General features: G+C 41.3%; 1 protein-coding gene across 4 annotated transcripts; it reads right to left on the bottom strand.

Annotated features, from left to right (window-relative positions):
* Positions 1–1,113: 1,113 nt before the first annotated feature.
* mctp1b (multiple C2 domains, transmembrane 1b) lies at positions 1,114–26,967 on the bottom strand. Of its 4 annotated transcripts, none has more exons than XM_084382962.1 (21): positions 26,208–26,967; positions 12,663–12,783; positions 12,437–12,579; positions 12,263–12,342; positions 11,280–11,403; positions 8,956–8,994; positions 8,194–8,361; positions 7,929–8,059; positions 7,270–7,456; positions 6,835–6,928; positions 6,379–6,481; positions 5,985–6,087; positions 5,576–5,677; positions 5,292–5,366; positions 5,068–5,187; positions 4,682–4,792; positions 4,540–4,593; positions 4,351–4,460; positions 4,127–4,236; positions 3,948–4,045; positions 1,114–3,109 (listed from the first exon to the last, which is right to left on the bottom strand). In XM_084382962.1, the coding sequence occupies exons 1-21, from the start codon at positions 26,730–26,732 to the stop codon at positions 3,038–3,040; spliced, it is 2,670 nt and encodes an 889-aa protein (XP_084239088.1). In that variant the 5' UTR covers positions 26,733–26,967; the 3' UTR covers positions 1,114–3,037. The 4 variants fall into 4 exon arrangements, with proteins under 4 accessions (XP_084239088.1, XP_084239089.1, XP_084239090.1 ...); XM_084382963.1 differs by having other exon boundaries at positions 8,194–8,358; XM_084382964.1 differs by lacking the exon at positions 8,956–8,994.
* Positions 26,968–27,948: the final 981 nt, after the last annotated feature.

The raw sequence follows: 27,948 nt of genomic DNA, 5'->3' as shown, positions 1-27,948 counted from the left end.
TAATCTCCATCACGAATAAACGTCCATAAATCCACTTTGAAAGACGAAACAGGCTCTGTAACTCCATCATGTCATCTGCTCACATCAGCCGGGAACATCTGTCCAATAGCACAGCGACACACCTTCACCGTCAGCCAATCATCTCGCTGCTGTCTTTTTTAAATTTGATTGTCTTTCAGGTCATTCTTCTCCTCCACCTCCCCATCACCACCCCAGTCTTCACAGATTCACCGGCTTCACCATCTCATCCGTCTCAGAAAGAGGCATCGACCACCACCACCACCACCACCGTTCAGCAAACTTTTTCCAGTTTTATTTGTTTCTAATGTTCCTAAAAACATGGCGAAAGTTGACTTTCTTTGGCTGTTGTCTCATGTTATTAGTTTTTGTTTGTGATTTCCTGTTTTATTTTGAAGTTCTGCCCTCATGTGTCTCGTTTTTCTTTTCATTTCCTCCTTTTGTGTGTTTTCCCGTCCTTTTTCAGCGTTCACCTGTGTCGTGTTTGTCAATCGGCCCTTGTGTACATATAGTCTGAGTTTCTCCTGATTTGTACTTTGCTTTTGTTTGTAATTTTTATTTAAGCTTTTGTGTTGTCTTGTTTTTGGGTCCATTGTCCATCTTTTCTGATTCGTACATGTGCCGTTGTAAAAGAGTCGTCTGTAAAAACTGTTGACAAAATAACAAGAACCGCAAACAAGTTTTTTAAGTTCAGACTCTTTTTGTCATGAATTTTTGAACCATGGAGTTTTTTTTTTATTTGTAAAACTTCCCGCAAGTTGTCGAGTGATGTCAAGCGCACGCCAAAGCAACAGCTGGCGATATAACCTCTACCGTATGGCCATGTTGGCCAATCACAAGGCGTCAAACAAAGCAGACAAGCCACGGTTTCCAAAAGCTCCATCTTCCGTGTACAGAAGGCCAAAACACATAGAAAAACCTTTGTTTTAAGAAACTCATGTACCTGTGTACAGGGCCGTATACACACACTATATATATATATATATATATATTCATATATTTAATTTTGGCCCTGAAAAGCCTCCATACATTTCATGTTGATATCTGCTCATATATGCATAACTGTAATAATATAAAACACGGGAGGCACGTGGATCTGTGTAGAAATATATTTTCTCAGACAAATGCTACACAGTCGTTACAGTCGGTCCTGCATTTGACTTCGGTACAATGGCAGTATTACTCACCAGCAGAAAATACCCATGATGCAACAGGAAAAAAAACAAACAGATAATGTGCAAAATGAACGGTGAAGAGAGTAAACAGCATATTATAGCTATAACACAGGTTTGTCTCTCTTTACCTGGAGCTCAGGTGGATCTGGACATCACACACAAGCCACAGACGCATTAGATGAACTTTCACATTCAGTATCCATAAATGCACTTTGCATATAATTTATGTTCAGTCATGCAAAAAACACTTTGACACACACAGACGCAGACATGCAGGAAATCGCAATCCCCGAAAAAACCGTCCACGTGTGAAATATTTCAGAGATTATAAAGCACGGAAGAGTGAAATAAACACACGCCGACCGTCTGACTGTACACGTCACACTCACGTTCAGAGGAGAGAAACCGCAGGAAGTCAAAGGAAATGAAAATAAACTGGATGAAGTGAGAATGAGGCAAAAAGTAAAGATTCAAGGTATAAAAAAATAAACTGCTGCTGGACGAACAGTCGAGATGAAATATTAAGATCTTCCACATAAACGCTAAAAATTAGTGGAGGATTTAAAATGCCCACATTAAAAAATAAAATAAACATTGATTTAATGTTTTTCCTTTTTCTGTTTATATTTATTGTCACTCATAATAAAATGATATGTTAAAAGGACAATAATTTGGTATTTTGTTTTTAATAACTGAATTATTGTAATTGCAGCACAGACCTACTAAAGTACTCAGATGTTTTACTTAAAGCAACATTATGTAGAAATTGGCTTTTTGTGCGATCTTGGCGCTCCCCACAGCTTCTGAGTGGAACACTACTGTGGTAAATAACAAATCCAGGTCTGTAAAAGTTTGTCAGGTGCTGACTACAAACAAACTTTCTGAAGAAGTTGAGAGATATTCAACTGGAAGCACTCGGAGCGGCTGGACAAAAAAGGCGGAGCGGTTGGGAAAAGACGCTGAGCCTTCTGGATGGCCGCCTGCCGCCATAGATGCTCGCTCCTATGTGGACTCAGGCCAGTTTACAGCGACTGAACGATGTGACGGTGGCTCTCATGGCCGTGGAAAAGCTAATCGGTTCTTAAAAGATTTGCAGATTGAACCGACTTCGAACCAGCACTAGCCCCAGCCCAGAACCAGAGGTATCTGAGCCTCAGCTGAAATATGATGACATCACTATGACATCATCACCTGGAAATCTCCGTCCAGACTTTTTAAGTTTTTTCCCAGGCTGAGTCGCACTAAAATGACTGAAAAAATGTGTAAAAAGTGTGGAATGTCCCTTTAACCTCAAAATAATATCAAAGAAACTAATCGCAGAGTTAAAAACTGATGACTTGTCGCAGAAAATCCGGTTGATATTTTCACCGATAAAGGAGCAGTCCATGATTTTAACATGCTACGAGTCGAGCGGCTTTGACCGGGTCAGTGTGTAACAGTGGCAGAAACAACATGCAGCTCTATCGCCAACGCAACATCGGACACTGATGACACACTGAGTACAAAAACAGCGCAAAAATGTTTAGTGTTAGAGATGCAACGACTCCATGCAACAGTAACACGCTTCATACATGCACACTCTGTTACACACATGTACATTCATTATATATATATATGTTTGGGTTCATCCTGTGTGAGGAGTGCTGTTACAGGAAATAAAAAAAACAAAAGAAAAAAAAAATGAGCTGAAGATTTTTTTTTACAAGATTTAGAAAATAAATCTTTCCACGGTAACAAAACGGAAAACAACTCAACGGTTACAACTTCTCAAAATATACAAGAAATATATAAATAACATAGTTTACAGTGTTTACAGGGGGAGTGTTTACAGGAGGGAGGAGCAGCTAGCTCGGGTTGGTCCTCTTGCGTTTGTTGGGACTTTGTCCGGGGTCGACCTTCAGCTCGCGATACTGCATCTGTACATCAACACACACACACATAAAAGACACACACAGTCAGGTTGAAACAGACACACAAATGAAAACATGGTGACAGATTTAAAGTCTCTACGAGCACCTGGTGCTAACATGCATATTTGCAGAGTGCATTTGCTCGCGGCAGCCATATTGTTTGCTTAAACTCCACCAATTCTCCATATTCAAGTGTGTTTAAAGGTGGGGAAGTGAAAAAAAAAAGCTGTTTAAAGCCTTTTGTTGCTCCAGAAGGAAGCTGCATGTAATCTGATTAACTGCTTCCAGTGATGTCACAGTGGCTGAGTTGCATTCTGGGTAATGTGGGCGCACTTGGCAGGTTTGTCGTTGAGAACCCAAGGGAGTGCAGTGTTGAATATGGTGCGATTTGGATACGCGACACAGTCAATATTAAAGAAAATTAGAATAAACAGCGACTTCACTGACTGAAGCTGGGCTCACAAGTGATCCTGCTGACATGATCTGATGGGGAAGCAGACGTAGCACCGCTAACTGCTCCGGGGAGCCTCTCTCATTAGTTGTTGTGGTCGAGTTTGGAAAGTACCGATGTAATCATCCAGAACTTAAATCTTAAATATCGAACATGTTCAGGAGGCTTCAGACCGGATCTGTAAACCCCTCACATCACCAGATTAACAGGCTGTGCTCTAGTGTTTTAATACACTGAGATTAGCTTTAAGCAGCAACATTTATATTTAATGAACCAAAGTCGAATAGTCTGAAAGTTCCTCTCCACCACTCATGAAAACCTGAGTGAAACACAGAGTATTTCTCCTGATCATGTTTTCCTTCCTTCATCACAAACTCTACATGAGTTACTCACCACTTGAACATCAGACGGCACTCTGGAGAGAAAGTCGAGAAGCTCGTTGTTGTCAATCATGTACGGATCACGAAGCTTCTTGGTGAACTTATTCACACCTGCGGAGAAAAAAAGCAATCAGTTTAGATTCAGTGTCCACAGTCTTCAACTGCACAAGTTAAATAAAAAGCAGGACTCACCCCACGCCAGCACAAGGTACCGAAGAGGTATGAGGTAGAGCAGAAATGTGGCCGAACATAAGGCAGTGATCGCCAACCAGCTGAGAAAAGGCACTGTCCAGTTAAAGGTGCTGCAGAGGAACAAGAGTACAACTCGTATAAACTGTTGGGAGGTCCTCGTATGTTTCATATTACTGAAACTGTACATGGGAGATTTCAGTAAACACGTTCTTGGTGATACACACTTCTTTATCCTCTCTCCGTGTGACGCCACCTCGTCCAGAGCGCTCTGCACACTGATGAACACGTCCTGGATGGCGTACAGTTTGTCCATGAAGCCCTTGTGCTCCGATTCCTGACAGGAGGGAGAGAAAAATCAGTGTTTCAGTATATTTACGACAATATGATGAGTAAGAGTAACGAGACGACTCTACCTTGTCCTCTTTATCCTCCTCTTCGTCTTCCCATTCAAACATGGCCTCCATGGACTGCAGCAGAAAAAGGAAGCAATAAACGTTTGACAGGTTGAAAGAAAAAGTTCATTAAAAATGATCAGCTTTTCACTTGTGTCCTCACCGTGTCCGATGTGTCCCTGCTGGAGGAGAAGAAGTAGTTCCACGCCAGCAGCAGCAGCAGACCCAGCGGCAACATGTAGAGCTCGAAGTTCCACACGACCACCACGAACAGCTGGGACGAAGAGTCAAGAGTAATGTCACCAACTGCTTCTCGTTCGTCTTACATGTCTCATTTCTAGTGGTGATAAAGTATCGTAGCAGTCTGATCAGCTGTGTCGTCCAATCAGACTGTCAATAAAGGGAGGCGTTGGTTTGATGAAGGACTCGCTCCTCAGAGAAGCAATAAGGGAAGTGATTTGTCCTTCATGAAGGCGGATCAGATCGATATCCAGGTCAGCCGAGCAAGCACCCGATGTGTGTGTGTGTGTGTGTGTGTGTGTTTCATACCACAAAGGAGATGATGCTCCTCTGTGCAGACTCCCATTCGAAGCAGCTGTTGATATACGTCCCATAGCTGAACAGGACCATGATGCACCTCTTCACACGGTTAAAGTTCTGCTGCAGCAACTGAAAGACACAAAGTACACATTACATCACTGACCAGTTACACTTCTTCATTCATCTTATCGCGATTATCACTGAAGTAGATATTAATACACACAAACACACACCTGCTTGGAGACTTTTGGTTCTTCCTCGATGTATTTCTGCTCTGCGGGGACGACCGTCCTCAGAGCAGCTTTGACCTGAAGACAAAAACACACATTTAAAGTCGGTCGTGTGAAATGAACACATGCATAAAGACAATATTTGCTTTCTATGTTTTTTGATTTATTTGATTTTCTATGTGGTTGAGAACGCACAATTACCACTAAACTGAAGCACTTGTGTAAATGTACTTGTTTACGCTCCACCTGTGGATAAACGATCTCTCACACAGCACAGAGACACTCACGGTGTTGTAGATGACGTCGATCTCCAGGTAGATGACTCCTTTGGTCGGACCGGTCAGCTCCTTATTTTTCAACATGTAGCTCTTCTGCTCACCGTTACGGATCTGACAGATCGAGAACACACAGTGTTTGGAAACAGACTCACTTACAGGTGAACACAGCATTTTTTCATGCGCTGAAAAAGTCCAACTTTGTTTAGTGATGCAGTTAAACGCTGCTACAAGGAACTTTCAGTTTGTGTTGATCCTGGCGCCCCCTGTTGACAAAACCAGTCTGATTTTCAGCACATCGCTGATTTAAATGAGCAAATACTCTTCTATACTCTTTATATCTGTCTCAGCTCTCTATATAAACTTGAAAACCAGTATGAGGATATCTTTAAACACCTTGTGTTTATGTTGTTGCACTTACATGTAATAAGGGGATGGCCACTTTCCCCAGGAAGTCAGCGCTCCTGTCTCGGTCCTCGTCAAACACCGTCACCTCCAACACTGAGTGGATGTCTTTCACATTACTGAGAAGACAAAGACAGGAACGTGACAAAGAAAAGTTAATAGAGATAGATTAATCTGCATATACAGCACATAATATTTGATAACAGCCAACAAGAGATAATCACTACTTAAATTACACTGTTAAAAACTAGAATTATAATTTCTCTACACACCAAGTTTATTATTTATTAATTCAAATGAGATTTTTGAAAATGTATCTTCAATTTTCAACATATAGGCTGACACCAATATATCTGGGGCTCTATTATGGAGAGAAAGAAACAGGTACATGTGGACTGACGGTCACTCACAAGGTGAAGACTTTGTTCCACTCTGGGTTGAGGTTCTTGTAAACTGTGTGTGTCTGTAGTCTGTCGTTATTCAGCTCCAACACGCAGAACGGATCGCTCTTACCTGAGAAACAGTGAAGAAGAGACCAAAATTGAAAAATTCAGTCATCATCTACTCGCCCTCATCCTCAAAACATTTCTGGAGCTTCACAGCAAAACAGTGATGCAGCATTTTTCTAAACAACTGAAGTAGCTGGAGACTTGTTTTAAAATTTAATAATCTCTAATCAATTTGGGATGTCAGCGTTTTCAGAGGCTTTGATTACGCCGGTTCAGCTGTCTCCAGGAGTAGAAAGCTGTGAGGCTGCTTTGCTGTGAAGCTCCAGAAATATTTTGCGGACTACAAAACATCATGACGAGATAATTGCTGACTTTTTTTGCTTTTGCTTTGATACATTAGAGAGATGTGTTGGTTACCGTTCACGTCTGCAGCCATGAGTCCTTCTGCTCTCATCACCTTCACCTGCACGATGCCAACATCCTTCAGGTTCGAGATCGACTTCATCAAACGCTGGAGGACAAAACAGAAACATGTTATTCATGCTGCAGTGCTCTGTTGATGATTTTAGTGGATATTCCCGTGACTAACCCTTCCTATTATTTTATTGTGTGTTCAGTAATGTGTGTGTCGGCCGCTGTGTGGGACGCCACCCATCTCATTTCCTGCCTGATATCCTGTCAGAGAAACCTCATCACAAAGCTGAAAACAGGCTGTTTTTCTGACAGCATGTGTACTTTTGATACTTGAAGTACATTTTTGCTGATAATACATACTTTTACTTCACTAAAGGACCTGAATACTTCTTCCTCCACTGGTTAGGTATCATCAGTTACATTAAGAGGGCTGCTCACATATCGTTTGAGTATCTCCGCTCGCTCCTGCGGGTCGTCCAGCGGCGTGACAGACAGGTCGGCGATGGAGACGTGAGCCGAGGCGGTCAGCGTGACCAGCAGCACCACGAAGCCCCGGGACTCCTCCAGCGGCAGGTCCAGATGATGAGTTTGCTCCTTAGCCAGCGTGGAGAGATCCAACTGGCAGCTGGACAACAAAGACAGTGGACGCAATCGGCTAATGAGCTACATATCTGCAGTGGTGGAAAGTAACTAAGTATATTTACTCAAGTACAAATTTGAGGTACGTGCACTTGAGACTTTGAATCCTTTAGGAGGTTCCTAATGTCATAGAAAGGTTCTTAAAAGGTCACTGTGTGGTTCGACGGTTACTTTAAAAGGTCCTAGTGGTCACTGAGGAGGTTCTAGGTACTGATATTCTGAGTCTAGGGGATTTTTCTGGGTCATTGAGGAGGTTCTAGAGTTTCTTCAAGAGGTCCTAGTGGTCACCTAGGAGGTTCTATGTCCATTAGAAGGTTCTTGTGGTCATTGAGGACACCTTACTAACCCGTTACATTTGTTTTTTACTTATATGTATGAATGTTCTCATGTATGAATGAGCTCTCATTATTTTATTCAAATGTAACCAACACAGACGAACACAGAAAGGACCGACTGACCGTCCAATGAAGTCGTCTCTCCTCCCGGTGTCTCTGTCCCACACTGTGATCTCCAACACTCCTCCCGTCTCTTCATACAGATGAAGGTCAAACTGTTCCCTCCACTGTGGACTCAGGGTCTTTGGCACAGTCTGCACACACATACACACATGGATTAGGGTAACACGCTCTTAATTTGAAGGAGCACAAGCTACATCTCCAAACTAAAAGTCTGTCCTGAGTAAACCAGCGATCAGAAGCTGAACTCAGCTCAGTGTTCACACACCTTGCTTCTGTACTTCTGAGGTCCCAGTCTGAACTTGACGTACGGGTCGCTCAGACCATTTGGGTCCATGGGGATCAGGTTCCGGCCTTCGATTAGCGCGATGCTGACGATCCCTCTCCACAGCTGGGATTTCCGATGCAGCTCCGAGAGACGCAGCGACTGCTGCTGCTGGTCCACACAGAGACAAACGATCAATATTACGTGTCACAGGTCAGGAAGAAGGACAGCATGCAGGGCTGTGCTCTTCACAACTTGACTGAATGGAGATGAACTGAAACAAACATTCACTTTTGGTTTGTTCTCTTCATGAGATAAACTGACAATGATGGTAAAGTGATAAAAAAAAAACACTTAAACATCAATTTTAAGTTCATGGGAACTTTAAAGGTGCAATATGTAATAATTTACTTAAAAACATTCAAGTACAACATCAACAGAATGTGACATCATGACATCTAGTGGTGACTGGTGCTGTGTACTCCCCCCGATATCCAAGCTCCCAGCCTGGACTGCTAGCTGCACAGCTAACTGAGCTAACTAGCTAATGGTAGCATGCTAGTCCGACGTATTGCAACTTTAAGGAGCATATAACAAGACATGTTTGACGTCTATATTCGAACATCACGCCATGAAATCTTTGACATGAGACTAAAATGACCAAATAAAACAGCGTTGAACGGGGACAGAAAGATGATTTAGGACAGTTAATGGAAAAGTTGTGACAGCACACACACGATGATGACGATGATGATGGTGATTTACCTTCGTGGATCGTTTCCAGGACCTCCTGAGCAGCATAGTCTGAATATAAGTTAAAATACATTAATTCAACTGACTCCTGCAGGGCGGGAAAAGACTCACCGCTTAACTAGTCGGCTACAAGAAAACCTTGACTGCAAAAGAAGGAGCTCTACAGCCTTTTTAAGCCACTAGGGGGAGCTATCAGACAGGCTTATTTCTAACTATAAGCAGCTAAAACAAGAGTTGAAGGGGAGGTGTGCGGCACGAGTCCAACCTCAATTATACTTCATGAATAAAGCAACTGAAAATAGACTCCGACAGTGAAAACCTGTGCTGAATATTCATTACTTTCGGCCTCACGGGCGAGCTCGTTAGCTTTCATCCTTCAGAACTCTTCCTCCTGATTCTCATGTATGATTTCCTCTCGTTGTTTGTTTAGTTTCACACATCTTCATCCCTCTTCTCTGTGTCTCTTTGTCATTTATCTCTGTGTGTTCCTCTCTGACTGGAGCTGCAGCGCACACTAACACTCAGGTCGATGATTAATTTATATACTGAATAAAACATGAATGAGACAGGCTGCGGTTCATACCCGAGTGCTGAGGACACATTTGGAGACTCTCTTATGATACTTGAATATTGATCAAGGATTGTGTGGAAGTGAAAACAGAGGCTGAAAGGGTTTGAATTTAATACTGGCATATTTAACTCGTCTGTGATTTGCAGAAGGTAATTTCATTACTCCATTTTAAAGCTGCATTAGTTACGTTTTTGGCCACTAGGGGCAGCGCAACAGACGGTAAACACACATATTATAAGTTGATGCTGTGGGCAAGCACAACTAGCAGACACAGAGCAACATTAGTATTAAATTGGAGTCGTCTTTGCGTCCACATAATAAATGTAAGTCCAGTTTTCACTCTGTTTTGTTTAGCTCTGTTTTTGGTCCTCAAAGCTGAGGGGATAACGCTCGACATGTTTGACACTATGAGTCGTTTGGTCCATTGTTTGTATAAATATATCTATTTTGGGAGCTTGTCCTGCATTCAAAAAACTGTATATAACAGTTTTATTACTGCAGCAAGACCAAAACCCCAAGAATGAATGGATAAGACAGCAACTGCTGTCTTGTTGGCTCGAATGAAAATGTATTCAAGTTGCTCGAAAATCTAATTTGTAATTTCAAAACCTACAAATTCGAGTCACAACATCAGCTTGTTTGTCGAGGGTTGGACTGTGGTTAAGATGCACACATTATAATCTGATAGCAAACCAATGTGCTCTGCTCTTGCACGCTTATTTCCTGTCGCCTCTTAACCCAAATAATTCAAATTAAAGAAACCAAGTCATTCAAACTAGACTGGTGAAATACAGACGCAAATATTTCAAGATGACACATTGAAAACTTGAACACCTCGGCCATCAGGTATCGATCAAAGCCTCTGTCTCACCCATGTAAGGGACTAAAAATCTGAATATCTCGGTTGATTTTTAAAAAAAATCTGTCTCCAAACTCTATGTTGGTGTGACCCTGAATGTCTGTAGTTCTTCTTTTAGCATTCAGAAGTGATAAAAAGTCTCAGTTATCTTTTCACAGTTGCTTTAAATGTTTTCTTACATCGTGTCTTTGCTTCCATATTGAAGTCAGTTAACACATCATTCACTAAAGCTATTCAAAATGATATTACCCGTGAATTTCTTTCAGTTTCAGCCACAGTGGTGAGGTGAGATCGCAGCAACAGTTTTTACATTTCCTGTATATATTTACTTCATCAATATGGGCTGCTGAAGGGAGATGAAGCTAAAGCGTACAACGAGAAAACCTGCAACGACTAAAAAAACCCAAGCTAACCACAATCACAAGCTTGTCACTCGACTCGGAGGTGGAGTAGGATAGGATCTATTCAGGGAGAAGCAACAGGAAGTCACTCAGAGATTAATCGAAGCTACACTCACTTTATTCACATACGGCTTCCACCGATACGTCTTAATCTCACTCTGCTGCAGGAACACAAACGCAGCACAGAGACTCGTCATTACCGACTGAAAACTAAATCCTCACAGTGACACGAAGGAGCGTGTCCTCGTACACAGCATGTTTGTGTGTGTGTGATAAAGACAGAGATTAGTGGGTTAATAGATTAGTACAGTGATTCGCTGTGGAGGGTTTGAAGGGACAAAATTAAATACATAAACAAATATATAAACACATAAATGATCATATAATCAAACGCCTGAATAAATATTCAACACATAATAAAGAAGATCCTCAGTTGACATTCAAACCTGTTAAATAAACCAAAAACAGAAGCTGAACAGAGAGATGTAATCGGCAGCATTCGTACCGTTGAGTCCCGTCGTTCCTCTAGAGGACTGTCTTTAGGTGTCAGGGTGACAGCCAGCTCCAGGGAGCCCAGGTCCTGATCAGGGAGCTGAGGGTCCTTCAGCACCAGAGTTACAGGTATCGTCCTGTAACACACAGGTAGGACGAGTGTTGTGTCATGTTTTCAACATACTACAGCGGTAATGTGAGATGGCTGGAGGTGCTCAAGGCCCTTGACCACTTCACTCTCTGTAACTGGGGCCGAAAGAACAATCATTTCCACTGTTGTTTAATCCTTCAGTTATTTTCTTGATTTATTGATTAGAAAGAAAATAGTGAAGAATGTTACTGATCACCACCATCTGAGACAGTTTCATCAGGGTTCCCCAACTTAAAAAAATACATTAAATTCAAAGACTATTCAAGGACTTCCCAGGCATTACAGAAGCGTAATCGTTTCGTATAACAAAAAAATCCTTCTTCCAGAGTGAACCGACATGCAAAAAATAGAATATATGAGTGTGATAATATTAATTGTTGTGCTTGTGGTTGTATTATTTTGTTTTGATTCAAGTATGAGAAAGAAATCTGCTGGATAAACAATGTGACTGTGTCATGAAGTGCCGCAGCAAGGTGATGGAGCTGCTCGTAAAAGGTTCACGATTCTGATTTTTAAATCGAAAATCGATCAAAATTACCTCTGAATTTCGATAATCTCAATCAAAAGCAGCACATATGAAAGAAAAACAACACTTCAGAGATGACACAACATAGTAAGAAAATAATAGTAGACGCAGGACAGTGTCTTGAAGTGGAAGTCTGCCATCTAGTGATCCTTGTTTTGTTTTTGTTTGTTCCAGATTGTGTTTGTTCTAAACTGAAATAAGTTGATGATGACATGTAGTCTAGTCACGTATTTGGATTTGGAGAATGGTGACAGCCCTACTTTAAGGAGGGACACATAAATGATACCAAACAGTGGCATTAATATGAGGACTGACGTACCTCTGCTGCTCCAGAGACTCCAGGTAGAGGTAAGCAGAACCCATGAAGTCATCCTGAAGGCCAAAGTCATAGTCGAACACCTGCAGAGGAGCAACAGAGAAACCTCCTTTGACTCTTACGTTCAGTGAGAGTTCATGTGGAAAAGCTCTGTGCATTGTGAGTCAAACTCCTCACCTTTACATACAAAGGTTCACTCAGACAATCTACTATCAGCGTTGTTTTCTCATCCCACACCGGGTTGAGGTTTTTGTGGATGGTTTTGCTTCTGAATACCTCTTTACCAGCGAGCTTGAACTTGACATAAGGATCACTGCTGCCTAAAAAAAAAAAAGGAACAAAGTCGTCACAGATCTATAAAATAAAGACAGAAAAAGAGTCAACAGATGAGACATAACTCTACCTCCTCTGTCTCGGACGGCCAGGTTGTGTCCTCTCTTCAGCTCAATCTCCAGCTTGTACATCCCCGAGCTGTGGATGGATCTCTCAGGCGTGACCCCCGAGGCGCATGGAGCACCCATACTCTGTCAGGAGAAATGGGTGCATTCATTACAAAGTGCACTACTAGAAATCAGTCCCTTCATCACAACAAGAGCCACGCTCCTAAATTAAAACTCACCGCCATTTTTAAGAGAAATGAAAGCCGCTACGAGCTGCCTTTGAAGCGCAGCCTTCACTTCCTCAACTGAAGCTGCACCGACGCTACCAACACTGACTGAAGTGTCTAATTCAGCTCAGTAACGTCTCCCAGGGGTGACTACTGACAGGAAATTACATGAGAGTAGCTTCCTCCCATCCGACCAGAGTGTTGTCGAGCTAATATTTTTTCCATTTTTGTATAACTCTCACTTCCACTGCAGCAGCATCACCTCTGCAGAAACTGAACACACAAAACATACAAACTGTAGTACTTCACAGCCAAATACTGCATCAATACCAGACATAGATGCAAGATAGGATCAAAAACACTTTTTAAACAGTCACAGACTGTATTTGTCATCTTGTGAAAAGGCTGAAACACTAACATCAACTACATGTGAATGCATTTAGACCATTCTGTAGCTTCTTCCTTATTAAATTAATGAGCTTCAACCATTAAAAGAATCAAAACAACCCCCAAGAGATACACAATGACCATAGAAAGACTCCAAACAACCAAAAATGTATAAAAATGGACCACAAAGAGATGCAAAACACAAAAAGTCACAAAAACAACCACAAAGAGACTCAAAACAACTTAAAAGAAATGTAAAATAACCGCAAAGAGATGCACAACAGCTGCAAAGAGACTCAAAACAACCTCAAAGTGATGTAAGACGACTAGTAGAGATGCAAAACAACTACAAAGAGATGGAAAACAACTACAAACAGACCCGAAACAACTACAAAGAGATGCAAAACAACTACAAAGACACCCGAAACAGTCACAAAGAGACTCAACACAGCTACTTAGAGACTAAAAACAACCACAAAGAGACTCAAAAACGACTTCAAAGAAATGTAAAATAACCGCAAAGAGAATCACAACAACTACTAAGAGACTCAAAACAACCACAAAAAGGATAAAAACAACTACAAAGAGATTTAAAACAACTACAAAAAGATTAAAAATGATCACAAAGAGGTGAAAAAACAACCACAAAGACACTAAAACCAACCACAAGGAGTTGCAAAACAACAACAAAGACTTAAACTACTAAAAAAAGGGATGTGACAAGCAAAAAAAAAGGTCAATCTGATAACGTGCATATACAGTAATCTGCTTTAATATCCTGACGTGAGTTATCCTCAGACTCTAGGAGCTACTAAACAGGAGCAAACACAACCAGCTACAGCAAAGCAATTATCCTCCTCACTTCAAATAGTCCCAAAACAATCAAAATATACACAGGACAAAGAGGACAAGGCATCCAGTAGTGACACCAAATCTGGTACACGTACATCCTCAGGGCATTAATTTACTTTACTCTGGTCGGTTCGCTGCCTGCTACCTTTTCTCCTTTAATCCTAGGGTTCCTTATTTTGTTGAAACTGAATCTTGGTGTCTTCAAGAGAGAACAGCGCAATAAAATAACCCTCTGTTGACTTGTACAAAGAGATACAAGCAAACGCCCTGCACAGAGAAAGGTCTGCAGGTTTTGGAATAAAGATCAGAACATGTGATAATACATTCGTCAGTGCCTCTCCAATGAAAATAAACGCCTGCTCACACGTAAGCAACAGTGTTTATCAAACATTCATCTCATCCAACATCATTTCTAATGCAGGGCAACTACTCTGCTGGGGATTCTGCATCCTGTCAACACACATATCCACTTACAGAGAAGCTCTGATCAATAATTGTGTAATGTGATAAAGCAATACATAAGGACTGCTCTTATGAAAAGAGGCCTCAGATGATTGTGTGTATTACAGTTCAGATGTCCAGAGAGTACTTCTGATTCTTTTAAATAATGCAGGGAGCAGCGCCTGGCCCGACACAGACGATATCCACCACAGGGGGCAGAGGTCATTATGATATATTATATATGTGTCGGTATTAATGACATATTCTGTCCAGGGAGAATGTTGTTCCTTTAAAAAACAAAGAAAGCACCCTGGAGCCAACGATTGTTTTCAACTTATCTGCCGATTATTTTCTTGATCAACTGATTATAAAATATCAGAACGTGGTGAGAAATGTTGATCAGTTTTCTTCCCAAAAAAAACAGAACTGGAAACTTTAAGCAATGATTGTGAAAACAGCCTTCTGGTGTCAAACTCGGCACATTAATCATTCTCAACAGTGAAGCTCAAACCTTCATCTGTAAGAACAAGAAGAAAAACACATTTTTGACTGGAGGACTTGACTCTGGAAGCTGAATGTCACAGTAAATGAACTCAACTCAAATTTCTCTCAACTTTCCCTTTAATCCAGTCCACAATCAGAATAACATAAGCGCATGGATGTAAGTCGAGGGCTCTCGTGGAAGAACAAACAGCATCACCAGCTTCTAAAGCATCCTATCAGCCTCTCAAGCATTCAGCTACACACATTATAAAACACAAACTTGTTTCCTGAGGCCGTAAAAACTTTTCCAAGTATGCCAAGTTCTGCTCTGGCATTTTGCAAGCTGCGGAAATCCAGCTGGGCAGTGACTGAAAAACAGGGTAATAAAATAAGTGTTACCATCGTGTGTAACATGAGGAGGCTGAGCGAGTCTGTGTGGAGGGTTGTGTTGTAGGTGGAGGGACGGTTGAAGCGTTGTGTATGTAGAGTTTCTGACAAGTGGGGTAAGTCCAGGTTAGACGTGATGGTGTTGAATAAGGAGATAAAGTGGACCAACATGCTGCAGGATGAGGTGTTCCAGGTCGACTTTACATAACTGGAAACACTCGCATATCATCATCTCTTAGAGCGGTTTTGGCTAATGTTAGCAACCAGCGGTCTTTATACACATCGAGCAGACACAGAGCAACATTAGCTTTCATTTAGATGCCTGCGGAGGGTTTTAAGAGTCAAAATTAAATATATTAATACCTAAATAATATTCCGGCAGCATGGGGCGTCAAAAAACACTGTAAATACTGTAAAACAACAGAAAAAAATCTTGTAAAAATACAGTGATTTTCCGTGATTAAAAAGATCTTGTTTTGGGGGCCTTTTAATGTTTTATTAAGGATATTTACACGTATAAATACCCTTAAATATAGTTGAACACTGCTATATTACAAATAATCATGCTTCAAGTTGTATTAGTGTTTTTATTAGCTGGTTATTCTGAATTTGGTGGCAGCAACATGATTTTAAAAAGTTGGGACAGGAGCACCAACAGACTGGCAAAGTTGTGAAATGCTCCGCAAACACCTGTTTGGATCATTGCACAGGTAAACAGCTTCACTGGTAACAGGTGACAGTATCGTGACTGCATATAAAAAAGGGCCAAAACGCAGTTTGTTTGGAAGTTATTGCATTTTGTTTTTCATAATTTTTAACACAGCGTCCGTTTCAGCGCTTAAAGCATGGAGGCGATTAACTGAAAGCCTGGCTCTGTCCAATTTATAAAAAAATGCCATTTTGTTGTTTGAGGAAGGGCTTTGTTGTGTAACTACTTCTTGACCTACAACAATTAGTCAACAATCTGCCCACAGATTACTCCCACTAAAACCACAAACTGTTATTTTTGCTTTTCTGTTTGAGTAGCAGTTTAAACAGAGTAGATAAAACATGGTATTTAGGGAGGTTTACAGGTGTTTTTACACTTCAGAAGGAGCCAGGTGGTTCCAGTTTTTAATGCTAAGTTTTGCTCATCGCTCTCTGAAGTCAGTCCGCTGTGCGTATTGGTTTCTGTTTAGGGTTAGAAAGAGAGAGGAAATGCGTGGCAAGCTCTGTTGAAAGTGCATCAGTCACACTTGTTATGTAACATGATAACAGGGAGTTTGAACAGTCACTCTACTCTGCAAAAAGCCAGTGACAACCTCAGACAGAAAGACAGCAGACAGAAGCAGTGTGAGGTTTCCATCAAAACATCCGGTGTGTGGCAGCTCCTCAGGTGCCAGATTGAGGTTTTCCTCCCTCACCTCGGCACAGAGACCAAAGCGTCCTAACTCGCGCTCTTATCATCTTGGCAGGTATGAATGGGGAAAACAGAGGAGCCAAAACTGCCACAAACCCCAGTCTGAGGCTGAGTCAGGGAGTAACCAGGCTGCCAGAATTAACAAGCTGCTTAGAAAGGATTAACTGTCTTGTTGCAGGAAAGTCAGGAAGCACTGAGCTGAGAATAGCACCAGATCACACACAATCCCATCAGCTATTCTGATGCACTCCTATTTTAGGGTTTATGCAAACATCTGCAGCCAAGGCTTTATCTGTTGTCTCATCAAGGTACAGGATTATTTACATCATCGATTCATCTGCCAATTATTTTGTTGCTTTATTGTTTAGTCGATGATTTGTTCATCTTAAAGTCTTAAATTGTCTTGTTTTGTTTGCATCTAAGTGGCAAATCCTCCTGATTGCTCAGACCACATTCAGAAGTGGTTGAAGTCATTGCACATTGCATCATTGAGCTCTACCCACTGTCTGTTTCACCAATAAAACCACTGACCTAGTAACAGAAAAATCCCCAGACTCCCTTACAAAATATGGCAATTTTGAGATGTATTGAACGAGGGGAAACTTGACAAACATTTGGGAAGCAGCGACGGCAAATTCTGAATCATTCGTGCCTTCTTGTAAACTCGGCAACAGATACGACACATTAAGTTGTTTCTTTCCTTATAAAAAGTGTCAGTTTGTCACGTCTTACCTGCCGACATTTAGCAGCTGTTTGACTGAGAAAGTCCCCAGACTCCCTTTAAAAATCGCTCAATTTTGTGAGCTGTGGAAACTTTGTAAACTTTGTGAAACACTGTCTATGATAAATTCTTAATTACTTTGGCCTTCTTGAAAATTACACCTTTCCTACCGCATACATTCCTCATCTTTCATACAAATGTTGTTAATGTATACTTTCTCTTAAAAATCTGGGGCCATTATCACGCTGACAACCAATCTTAATGTTAATAATGTGATATTTTATTCTAGTCGAAGCAAATCATCATCCGTTGAGGTCATTTAACATACTCGATTTATACTGACTAAAAAAACGGTGGCCTTGACACTGGCTTACTTTATTTTCAGGCCGTAACTCACTTTTATTTTGAATTATTAATTAATGTGCCTTTTGTTTCATCTGTAAAATGTCAAAAAAGTGAAAAATACAATCTAATGACAAGGAAAAGCAGCAATTTTTTGAAGCTGGAAGCAGCAAAGGTTTGGTATCTTCACTCTGATTAATGAATCCACTAATCTCTGCAGCTCTATTCTTTGTATTTCATTCACCATGATAAATCCTGATCTTTATGTGTATTATGTAAAGAAGACAAAGTAGCACTCTGTCTGTCGGGAAGCACATAACTACAGACATATGAAGATTAGAGACCACGGCCTGAGAGGCTCGAAAAAACGGTCAATAAAAAGCACTAAGGAGAGCTGAAAACATTAGAGTAACATACATCTTCTTCGTGTCAACAGCACAGCTCTCCATAACCTGATGCTTTAACCTCAAGGGCCCATTAACATCAATACTGTCCGCCAATACAGACCGCAGGGATCAATACTGTAAATGAAACACAGGAGCTCCCGACAGGCTCAGTCGAACAGAGGAAAAGAAGTACAACGCTTCACTTTATTTGTGTATTTCTATTTTATGCTACTTTATGCTTCTCCGCTATATTTGTCTGCCAGCTTTAGTTGCAAGTTTCTTTCTCAGATTAAGATTTTACATTAAATCTTATTGAATACAACACAGTGTTAAAGATTAAACCAGTGCTTCTCAACCTTTTTTGAGTGTGTTTTCTATTTGTTCTTCCTCAGTTCTCTGGTTTGGTTTAATTACATGACAGTTTGAGGCCCAAAGAGGTGAAATCATCCTCACATTTCAAAAGAAAAGAGGAAAGGAAAAACAGAAAACTGAAAACAGATTTGCCGTTTGCTTATGTAGGTCAGATAGATGCATCAGTATTAAATTGAGACTGTTTCATAACCAGTTGATGGCATCTTGTTGTACCTTTTCAGTAAAAAGATCTGAGTACTTCTTCCAGCGCTGCATGTATGTAGGCCAATCTCAGAATAAACAGGATTAAAGAAGTGTGCCATAACAAACAGTCATGTTTTGAGGCAGAAGTCTTGATACAAAGACTGTTTTCACTTGAGTCAACTTCAGATCTACTGTATGAAAGAGACAGAGACTGTAACCATGAGATGAGTTAAATATACAGCACCAGTTTGACCTGATTTATGTCCTAAGGATTCCCTCTAGAGCCTTTAACAGGTCAAATCTGACTGGGTCATTCCTCATCTTCCCTGAGTTTGACCCAGACTGGTCAGGATCAGGCTGTCTATAAGTGGGAATGTGATGCAATGTGAAGGTCGACATCAGCTGCTTGTGATCTGCATTTAATCTCCTTCGGCAGCGACAAACACTGACCACGATAACGTGCTGCAGGGATGATGTATCTTTATAGGCCTCCACAAAAAGCCTGTGGGATTAATGCAGAATATAAACTCTGTTGATGACACCTACACATTTTTTTCAGTAAGATAATCTGAACAGACGAGCACCACTTTCATGATTTTTGAAGCGTAAGTGCAACACCAGAAGTAAAAAGCTAACGTTAGGCATTAACAGTACAACATCGTGGTTGCACGATACCACTCCTGGAAGTTTATGTAAAATGATCCTAAAACACATTTCCCAGTCGAGCCCAAAGTAAAAGCTAAAGCTGTTGTTGAACCATGTGGAGTACAGGTGTGGCTTTGGGCTCTTTTGAGAGGTTAAAGGCTGAATTCTTTCCTCCAGTCAGTCAGAAGTATTTTAGGTCGTAGGACAAAACCTGAAAATCAAGATGAGGGAACAGGAACTGCAAAAAAGCTAACTTCTCTTTGGGTTTTAGGACTCATTCCCGTCAGCCCGGGTCAATTATTGGGGCTGATGTTCAGCATTTTTCCAATTATCCGATTTTTATGTCAGATTTTCGATATAATAAACAAATTTGCTTATTTGGCTCTGATGCAACATCCTTGCACAAAATGTCCTGCCCACAATTGGTAACACGTCACAATTAATAGCCTATAAACACTGAGTAATCTGAATCGGCAAAGAAACGAGTAACTAAAGTTAGTGGAGAGGAAGTATAAAGTGGCAAAAAATTGAAATACTCAAGTAAAGTACCTGGAAATTGTACTTAAGAACAGTATATGAGTAAATTGTGCTTCATTTTTACGGTAAAAATTAACATCCGTCCCACATATTCTTGATTTCTAATAATCGGTATCTGTATCGACCCTGAATCAGCAATATCGGTCAACCCCTAATGTACACACAGCTCTGGGATCAGCACTCTCCTGGATGCTATACTGGTTATTGATGAATTCATGTGTTCGTTACTTTAATGTTGCAGCTGGTAAAAGTGGATCTATTTTGAATTACTTCACATTCTGCTGATCAGCTTGTTAATTTATCTCTGTGATCGATAAAGTTTTGCCTAACAGCGAAACCAGAACAACTTTTCCCCCCTAGTGTTTCCAAGTGGTATTACTGTTCGCAAACAAAATGGTGGCAAACAAAATTCTATAGTGAAAGCCAGGATTATAGGGAACCGATCGAAACACAGATGGTGTCATTATTATATAGGCATTACACTCTGCAATCAACCTTTAGAATATCATAATGATATGTAGAAGCAAAAAAGTAGAGATCGACCAATATCCGATTTCAGTTGCCGATGCTGATATAAAACGATTTATCGGCTGATATACAAACGTTTTTAACAACCCTCAAATGTGGTAATTACACACTTGCGACAGAGTTATGTAATGGAAGGAGGATATTTTACTGTTTAACAATAAGCTTAATTGTCAAAAATGGCATCAGTGCACTGAATAATTAAACTTCACTGGGAATTTGATAATTATAAATGACCCAAATCATCTTTTTCTGCATCAGAGTCTCTAAAAACAAAGTTATTATACCAGCATATTTATAATAATAAATAAGATATATCTGTCATAGGCCCATATATTTTATATACATATATATATATATATATATATAGTCAAAGGCAAACAACTCCTGTTACTTTTTATATTTTTCAGCAAAACTCTCAACGAAAATAACAACTAAAAGCAAAACTCTTAAGAGTCATAAGTTATTCTGTGTTTGGACGCAGTCACGTGTCATCTAATACATTTTCCATGAAGTGCAAAGGACGAGACACAAACACGGAGCTGAAATAGTCCCCGCTCGTGTCCGTCTTCAGAGCACCGTGCACATTATCTAGACAGGGATCAAACACAGGGTGGTGATGCTCACCGACAGCAGCCGTCCACACGTGGAGGCGAAGGAGACAGAGTCATCACAAGAGGCACAGCGAAGCAACTCTCGAATCACTAGACGGGACTCTGCCACCGAGGCCTCTCTTATGAAGAGATCCAGGATTCGAGCAGGTCGCGGGGAGACGATACAGCCGAGTTGAGGTGGAGGTAGAAGGCGATCAGAGAGGAGTGAGGATTTGTTAAAGTAGAACATCTATGTTTGAGCGAAGGCAGAGAAAACCGAGAATACCTCAGAGGGGATTCCAGATTGGCAGAAAAACAAAAAAAGTATCTCCCAAGAAAACAGCTGCAGCCAAGAAGGAGCGAGTGGTGTTGCTGCTGAAAGAGAGAAGGAGCTACAGGTGAGGAGGAGGGAGGAAGAGGAGGAACCGTGCTGGTTGGCTCGACTGTAATCCTTCTCCAGTGGAGTAAGCCTGACTGACAGGTTGGACTGAAGCGTAAGACGTAAGGACGGGAGAGAAGACGTCTCATAAGGTCACAGACTTAAGATTTAAGGCCAGTCAGGAGTCACAAAATACAGACCGTAAACTTGGATTCTCTCTGCGTCAGACAATATAATGACACTGCAGATATTGTGCCTTTTGCAGTGGATATAGTCCAAACCCGACACGCATGAATTAATTTTCAAACAGAAAGACCTGATCTGAAGGGAACTGAGAATCACCAGAACAGACTACAACAGAGTGCAGACACCAGCAGCAGCTTCATGCTACATCAGTCATTCTCATCAGTCAGCTTCAAAGACTAATTTATAGAAATAACTGAAAGTCCTGTTTTTCTCTCCTGCACCAACAGTGAAACAGACACAGAGGATCATTGTCAAACAATTAATCAATGAGTCAATCGAAAGAATGACAGTAAACTGAATATCTTTGAGTTGGGGACAAAACAAGACATTTCAGGACATCATCTTCCGCTTTGGGAAACAGTTTTCACCATTTTATATTTTATAGAACAGAAACTAATTGATTAACTGAAAAAGTGAATAATAAACAATGAAAATAACTGTTATCTGCAGCCCTGTTGAATTCTCAAGTCTGTGAGATGATGAGAAATTACAAAAACATTCTTCTTCTTTTCTGTTCAGTATCACAAAAACTCTAACATGCAAAACTCACGTGCAGCGACTGAACAAACACCCGAACACTAATACTGCTAACATGTCTGACAGGGACCACACACACACACAGAAAGACAAACAGTTACCATCAAGTCTCGCAGGTATTTGTCTTGTGTAAAAAACACATTTACTATTAGCCTTAAAGCACATGGTGTGTTTCCCCTGAGTCAGCTGCTCTTCACGGTGGAAAACTCAATGTGTGACACATCTTCAATAGCTATTACACAGCACGGCCATCAATACGGGCCTTACAACCAATCACACTGTTCAATAACCTCTGTCCAATCCGTGAAATAATGACCGGTAGCTCTTTAATGTTTTCACATCATTCACAGGGACGCTGGTATGCAGAGGGAGCCGAGTGCACGAGTCACAGAGAAGACTCCACGCTCCGCTGCAAAATCCTGCAGCCTCCGTCTCCATAAAGCCTGAAATGTGACCAGTGCAGGTCAGTACAGGTAGACACACACAGCCTCTGATGTCCCAGAAGGGAAACAAAGATGGCTCCAGGGAGAAAATCTTATCTCTCGTCTTTCCTAAACCGGGTGAATACACACCAACACACAACATTAGCCTCCACAGAATAATTTGTTTAAAGACAAAAGCTCCAGCCTATCTATTTCCCGATCATGCGTTTGTCCAGGTCAGTTCCTCTAACTCAGCTGTTTCCTGGAGGGTGCATCTCCCTCCATAAATCACTTCTGATGAAGGATCTAATCATTTACAGCAGCTGGCTGGGCCTCTCCAAAACACTGCTTGTAGACACGACTGTACCACCTCCCCCCTGGCACATGCTTGGATATCTGCTAGCTGCACTCATAAAAAAAAAGAAGTGGTGCCATGTGGGTGCAATTTTGAAGCTTTTTAAACACTCGTAAAATCCTTTTCAGAGACTTTTCATCTTCGCTCCACTGGTGGTGCAGGCTACAGACTCTTCGAGCAAACTATACTCAGTCTCAGCTGTGAACGGTCACTACAGTAGTTTTTCACAGGTGTAAATGATAAAATAAATAATGGCTGCTTTCCATTTAACTGCTTCAGATGTCACGGCCCTTAGTTTTAGTTTAGTTATGTCCTGTCTCATGTTGAAAGAGACTCTCCTCATATGTCACATTTTGCTTTACACTTCCTGTCTTTGTCTTTTTCCTGCCTGTTTTCGGTGTCTCTCTTGTTTCACTTGCTAATTTCATATTAGAGTATTTGACGGAATTTTTTCAAGAACAAAAAACATTGAAATACAATGATGGAAAAGAGACAAAAACAGCTGCTGACGACGTTTTTGCTGACAAGTTATCAAAGAAGATTCTGTGAAGCGAAGTCATGTTTCTCTGCCGCGCTCATAATATTTTCCGTAGCTAACGAACCGTCCAGAGTAAACAGACTGCTTCCTGTTTACGACGGCAGGCACATGCCCAGTGTGTGTGAATGGCCATGAGATATGCATTTTCAGGTGTGTTGTGTGGACGGAGATTATTTCTGAAATGGTGCTGAAAGGCTCGTCTGTTTCCGAAAATACCTGAGTGTGTGGACTCGGCCTTCGTCTGTTTCCTTGTTTCAGTTGTCATGTTGTCAAAGTCTGTTCCCCGGTCTTTCTCCTCGTGTCTCATCGGTGTTCCTGCTTTTGTTCCCTGTGTCATTCCGGTTTGTTGTCAGTCAAGCTTTTGTACTTTCGCTTTAGTTTTTTGTTCTTTCTGTTTTAATCGCCTTCCAGTCCTCCAGCCTGCATTGTGTCTGACATTTGGGTCCTTTCTGCTCAAAGAGGACACTGGTATTGTGCATGCTGACTCATCACCGTGTCTTAGTTGGACATTTTGTTCGAACTATTAATAATATCACTGTCCTTTTCCCAACTATAACAAGTTAAAGTGTCTGCTGTGAAAAAAACGCCTGTTGTGGACCTTCAAACACCACTCTGATGATACTAATTATATAAAAGACTTTACTGGAAAAGTATATCCTTTTAACTGTACACACATTTACACGTTTACTACTGCGCCTTTATTTATTCCTACCATCCTCTCGACTAAGTGTGCGTAACTACCATCTACCATGGGATTAAACACAGTTTGTCGTGCAGGGTTGGGTTAGCGTAGCTCAGGCTTAGCTCAGCATTAACTATATTTATTTAGGCGTTGTTAGTTTAGTATTGTAGGCTCATCCTCTCAGCATTACATGGTCCTCTCTCCACCCATTCTCTGCACGTATCCTGCAAACCCATTTTATTTCCTGCTGAGATGTGCAGGACCCCGCCTCCCCTGTCACATGTGAGTGACAGCTCTCGCAGGGTTTCCCCCAGGGACGCTGGTTAGCAGAGGATGACTAACCATCCATTATGTATACTGTGGGCTTCAGGATGAGTCAGAGCTTGTTGTTATTAATCTCTCCTGACATTTTGCTCTGATTAATTACCACAAAGTCAACGAACAATGTGAGCAATCAATCGCCGGCTGAGCTGAATCAGACACTTTGGCTCATCTCAAGGCCGATTTAGTGCTTAGATGATCCTAATATTGTATTTCATAGCCTTTTTAAACGCTGCACTTCCTCCTCCACTTCAGAATAATCCTCTAAATCTTCCCTAACAAGCTGTCCCTGCTGACCTCCTCCACCTCTGAGCTTCTAGTTACTTTTCCAAAAAACCTCCCTCCACCACCTACTCAGCCCCTCATGGCTTCATAAAAGGATGATTTATTTGTTGGACTCTTGTGGAAAATAAAAGTGATAAAAAAAAAATGTATTCTCTCCTTCATGTATTCTCTTCTTTGCCTACCTACAACTTGAACTGGGTCAGAAATGTTAAAAGTGAGACATTATATCAGTGTTGTTAAAGTACCCAGAAGTCATACTTGAGTAAAAGTAAATATATCCTGTTGAAATATTACTTCGGTCGCCCATACAAATAGTACTTGAGTAAAAGTATCTCATATTAGATGTATTTTGGTATCAGAAGTAATTTTCTGGTATTAAAAGTACAAGTAAAAGTAAATTAAACATATATTTACATGTATTTACTGTATATGGGTTGACTGTTTATCAGATCTGATTATCGGTGTCAGTGTTTTATCTGAAGTATAAAGTAGCAGAGGATTAGATATTCAAGTAAAGTACAAATACCTCAAAACTGTACTTAAGTAGAGTACTTGAGTAGATGTAATTAGTTACATTCCATCACTGCATTGCATCACTTTGGGCTGGACTAATGGACGTGACTTAATGGAAGATATTTCGAGAGAAAACTAATATTGTTATTTCTGAGAAACACATAAAATTCTTACTTTTCTTCTGTTACTCAAAGTATTCGATTACATGCACACTTACACAGATAATGACTGAATGATTGAGCCTTTAATGCTCAGTACAGGATCAACATGTGTCCTAATTAGGGCTGAAGTGATGAATCATTTCCTGACATCATTTCAGTTATTTATTGAGCCCGAATGCCAAAAGTTTTCTGTTTCCAGCTTCTCGCTTGAGATTAATTTAGCTGTTTTCTTTCTTTTATATCATTGTAATGTGAATATTTTGGGTTTTTGTTCATTTAAATGCATCACTTTAAGCTTCCTTAATCTGTGATGGACGTTTTCACTGTTTTACTATGATTGATAGAGAAAAAAATCAACTAATGTATGTAAGTAATTAGTTATGCCATTGTATTAGAATTTCAATTTTAATGATTTTCACTTTTAATGACATATAAATCTAGTTTCCCTGTAATAAATCTCTTTATATGGGTTGTTTTTGTCTATTTGCTGCAAACATTACCTGAAAACTTACCTGAAAAGTGTCCAAACATCCATTAACATGTGATCCACTTGTGAATAAAGACATTTAGTTGCAGATAACCACTATAATATTAATTATAACTACTTTAATAAATGGTCAAACCACATTATTTGACAGGTGGGACTCACCGGCTGCTCATCTTTGCCCTCCAGCTGTGCTCCCGCCGCGGCTGCAGCTGTTGCCGCTTCGCCTCCACCGCTGCTGCCGCTGCTGCCGCCCGGTGCCTCGGCCAGCCTCTCCAAGCACGCAGACCCGAGAGAGGAGCTCTTGTGGTGGGACTGCACCAGGTGAGCCAACGTGGGCTTGTTCGGGCTGGCGGACTGGTGCTTGGAGGACGACGACAGCTTCTCGCGGCCGAGACCGGAGCCGCTCCCGGCCGCTTTGCCGCAGAGCTGAGCCTCCTTCGCCTCTGGATCCACCTGAGAGGAGAAGAGCAGGTCGGGCTGAGAGGAGGAGATCACCCGGTCCAGAGCGACGTTTTCCTTCCGTTTCATCTTCTTGAACATCCAGCCGCCTCGCTCCTTCTTCTCCTCGGGGTCTCTGGAGCCCAGCTTGGGGCTGAGCAGCGGTTTGGCTTTGGCTTGAAACTGTTTCCACATAGTGTTTTGTTGGGACGAGGAGCTCTCATGGTCGCCCCCTTCGCTCCGCTCCATTCCCGCCTCTGCTCGGAGCTCAAGCAGGCTGTCACGCCGACGAACAAGCTGCTCGTCCTGCCGACAAAACTGACACTATTCACCCGCGTTACGCCGAGAAAAACACGCGAAGACACGAACAACAAACACTTCTTCGTGTTTTACGTCTCCACCGCTGGCTGTCGGGGTCGTCCAGCCCCCCACCGTTCATGGAGATATCCTCAACAGCAGGCGGGGACAGAACACAGCAGGACCCGCCTCAATGAGCCCCGTGGCTCGGGCCACCCCTGGAACCTCACTTTAACCAAAATGGCGGCAAATTTTGAGACGTTAAGATAGAATTTTTTAGCCGTTGTCATCCACGTCAGCTCTGATGGACTGTGACGACATCTCGACAGACATTCATGACCTCATACATTTTTTGACAACTTCGATAACTATGACGTCATCAGCCTCTGTAGGTGCTAGCTACGTAGCAACTGTTAGCATGCTAACTAAGATAATATGATGAACTTACAAAACATCAACTGGTATGTTAGCATTGTCATGGTGAGCGCGTTGGCATTAGCATAGTTCATAGAACCGCTATGTTAACATGAAAGCCCAAGGATGTTCTGGTTTAGCGCCCAGCCAACTCAAATAGAGATAAAATTATTCAGTCTTGCGGCTCTTCACAATTTTATTAGACTAAACAAGTCAAATATTGACTGTGAAAGAGTGTTTTACAGCCGCTTCATTCACAATGTAAGCTTATAGGTAAAAAAGTGTTTTTGCAACCCAGTGCACCCAGTTTGGCCACTATGAAAACTGGCTTCAAAGCCTGGTGCTCCCCCTAGGGGCTTGGTTAGCTACTTAGCAAATGTTAGCATGAAAACACACTAAATTAAAACGACGAACAATTAACTGACAAAACTTCAGTAGGCTATGTTGTTGTGGTGACGTTAAAGCACCGCTATGCTCAAGTAAAGCCCAAGGATGTTACATTAAACCCTGGATACAGTGTTTAGACGGTGTCCCATTCACTCCTATGAAAGCTAACCGAGCCAGCTAACTTCTGGTTTAGCGCCTGGCTAACTTGAATAGAGGTAATCAATCGTGCAGCCGTTTCTCAATTTTAGACAGAATGGGTGAAATTATGATTGTGAAAAAAAAAATGGCTCAGCTTACGGAGCTAACTAGCTAACGGTAGCTGCAGTTAGCAGCTATGACCTTTAAATCTACGAAACATCAGTATGTT

Source organism: Pagrus pagrus, assembly GCF_965226575.1.
Source record: "Pagrus pagrus genome assembly, chromosome: 19".
Classification (NCBI taxonomy): Eukaryota; Metazoa; Chordata; class Actinopteri; order Spariformes; family Sparidae; genus Pagrus; species Pagrus pagrus.
The sequence above is the reverse complement of the archived record's forward strand: the minus strand, read 5'-3'. Positions and strand labels throughout refer to the sequence as shown.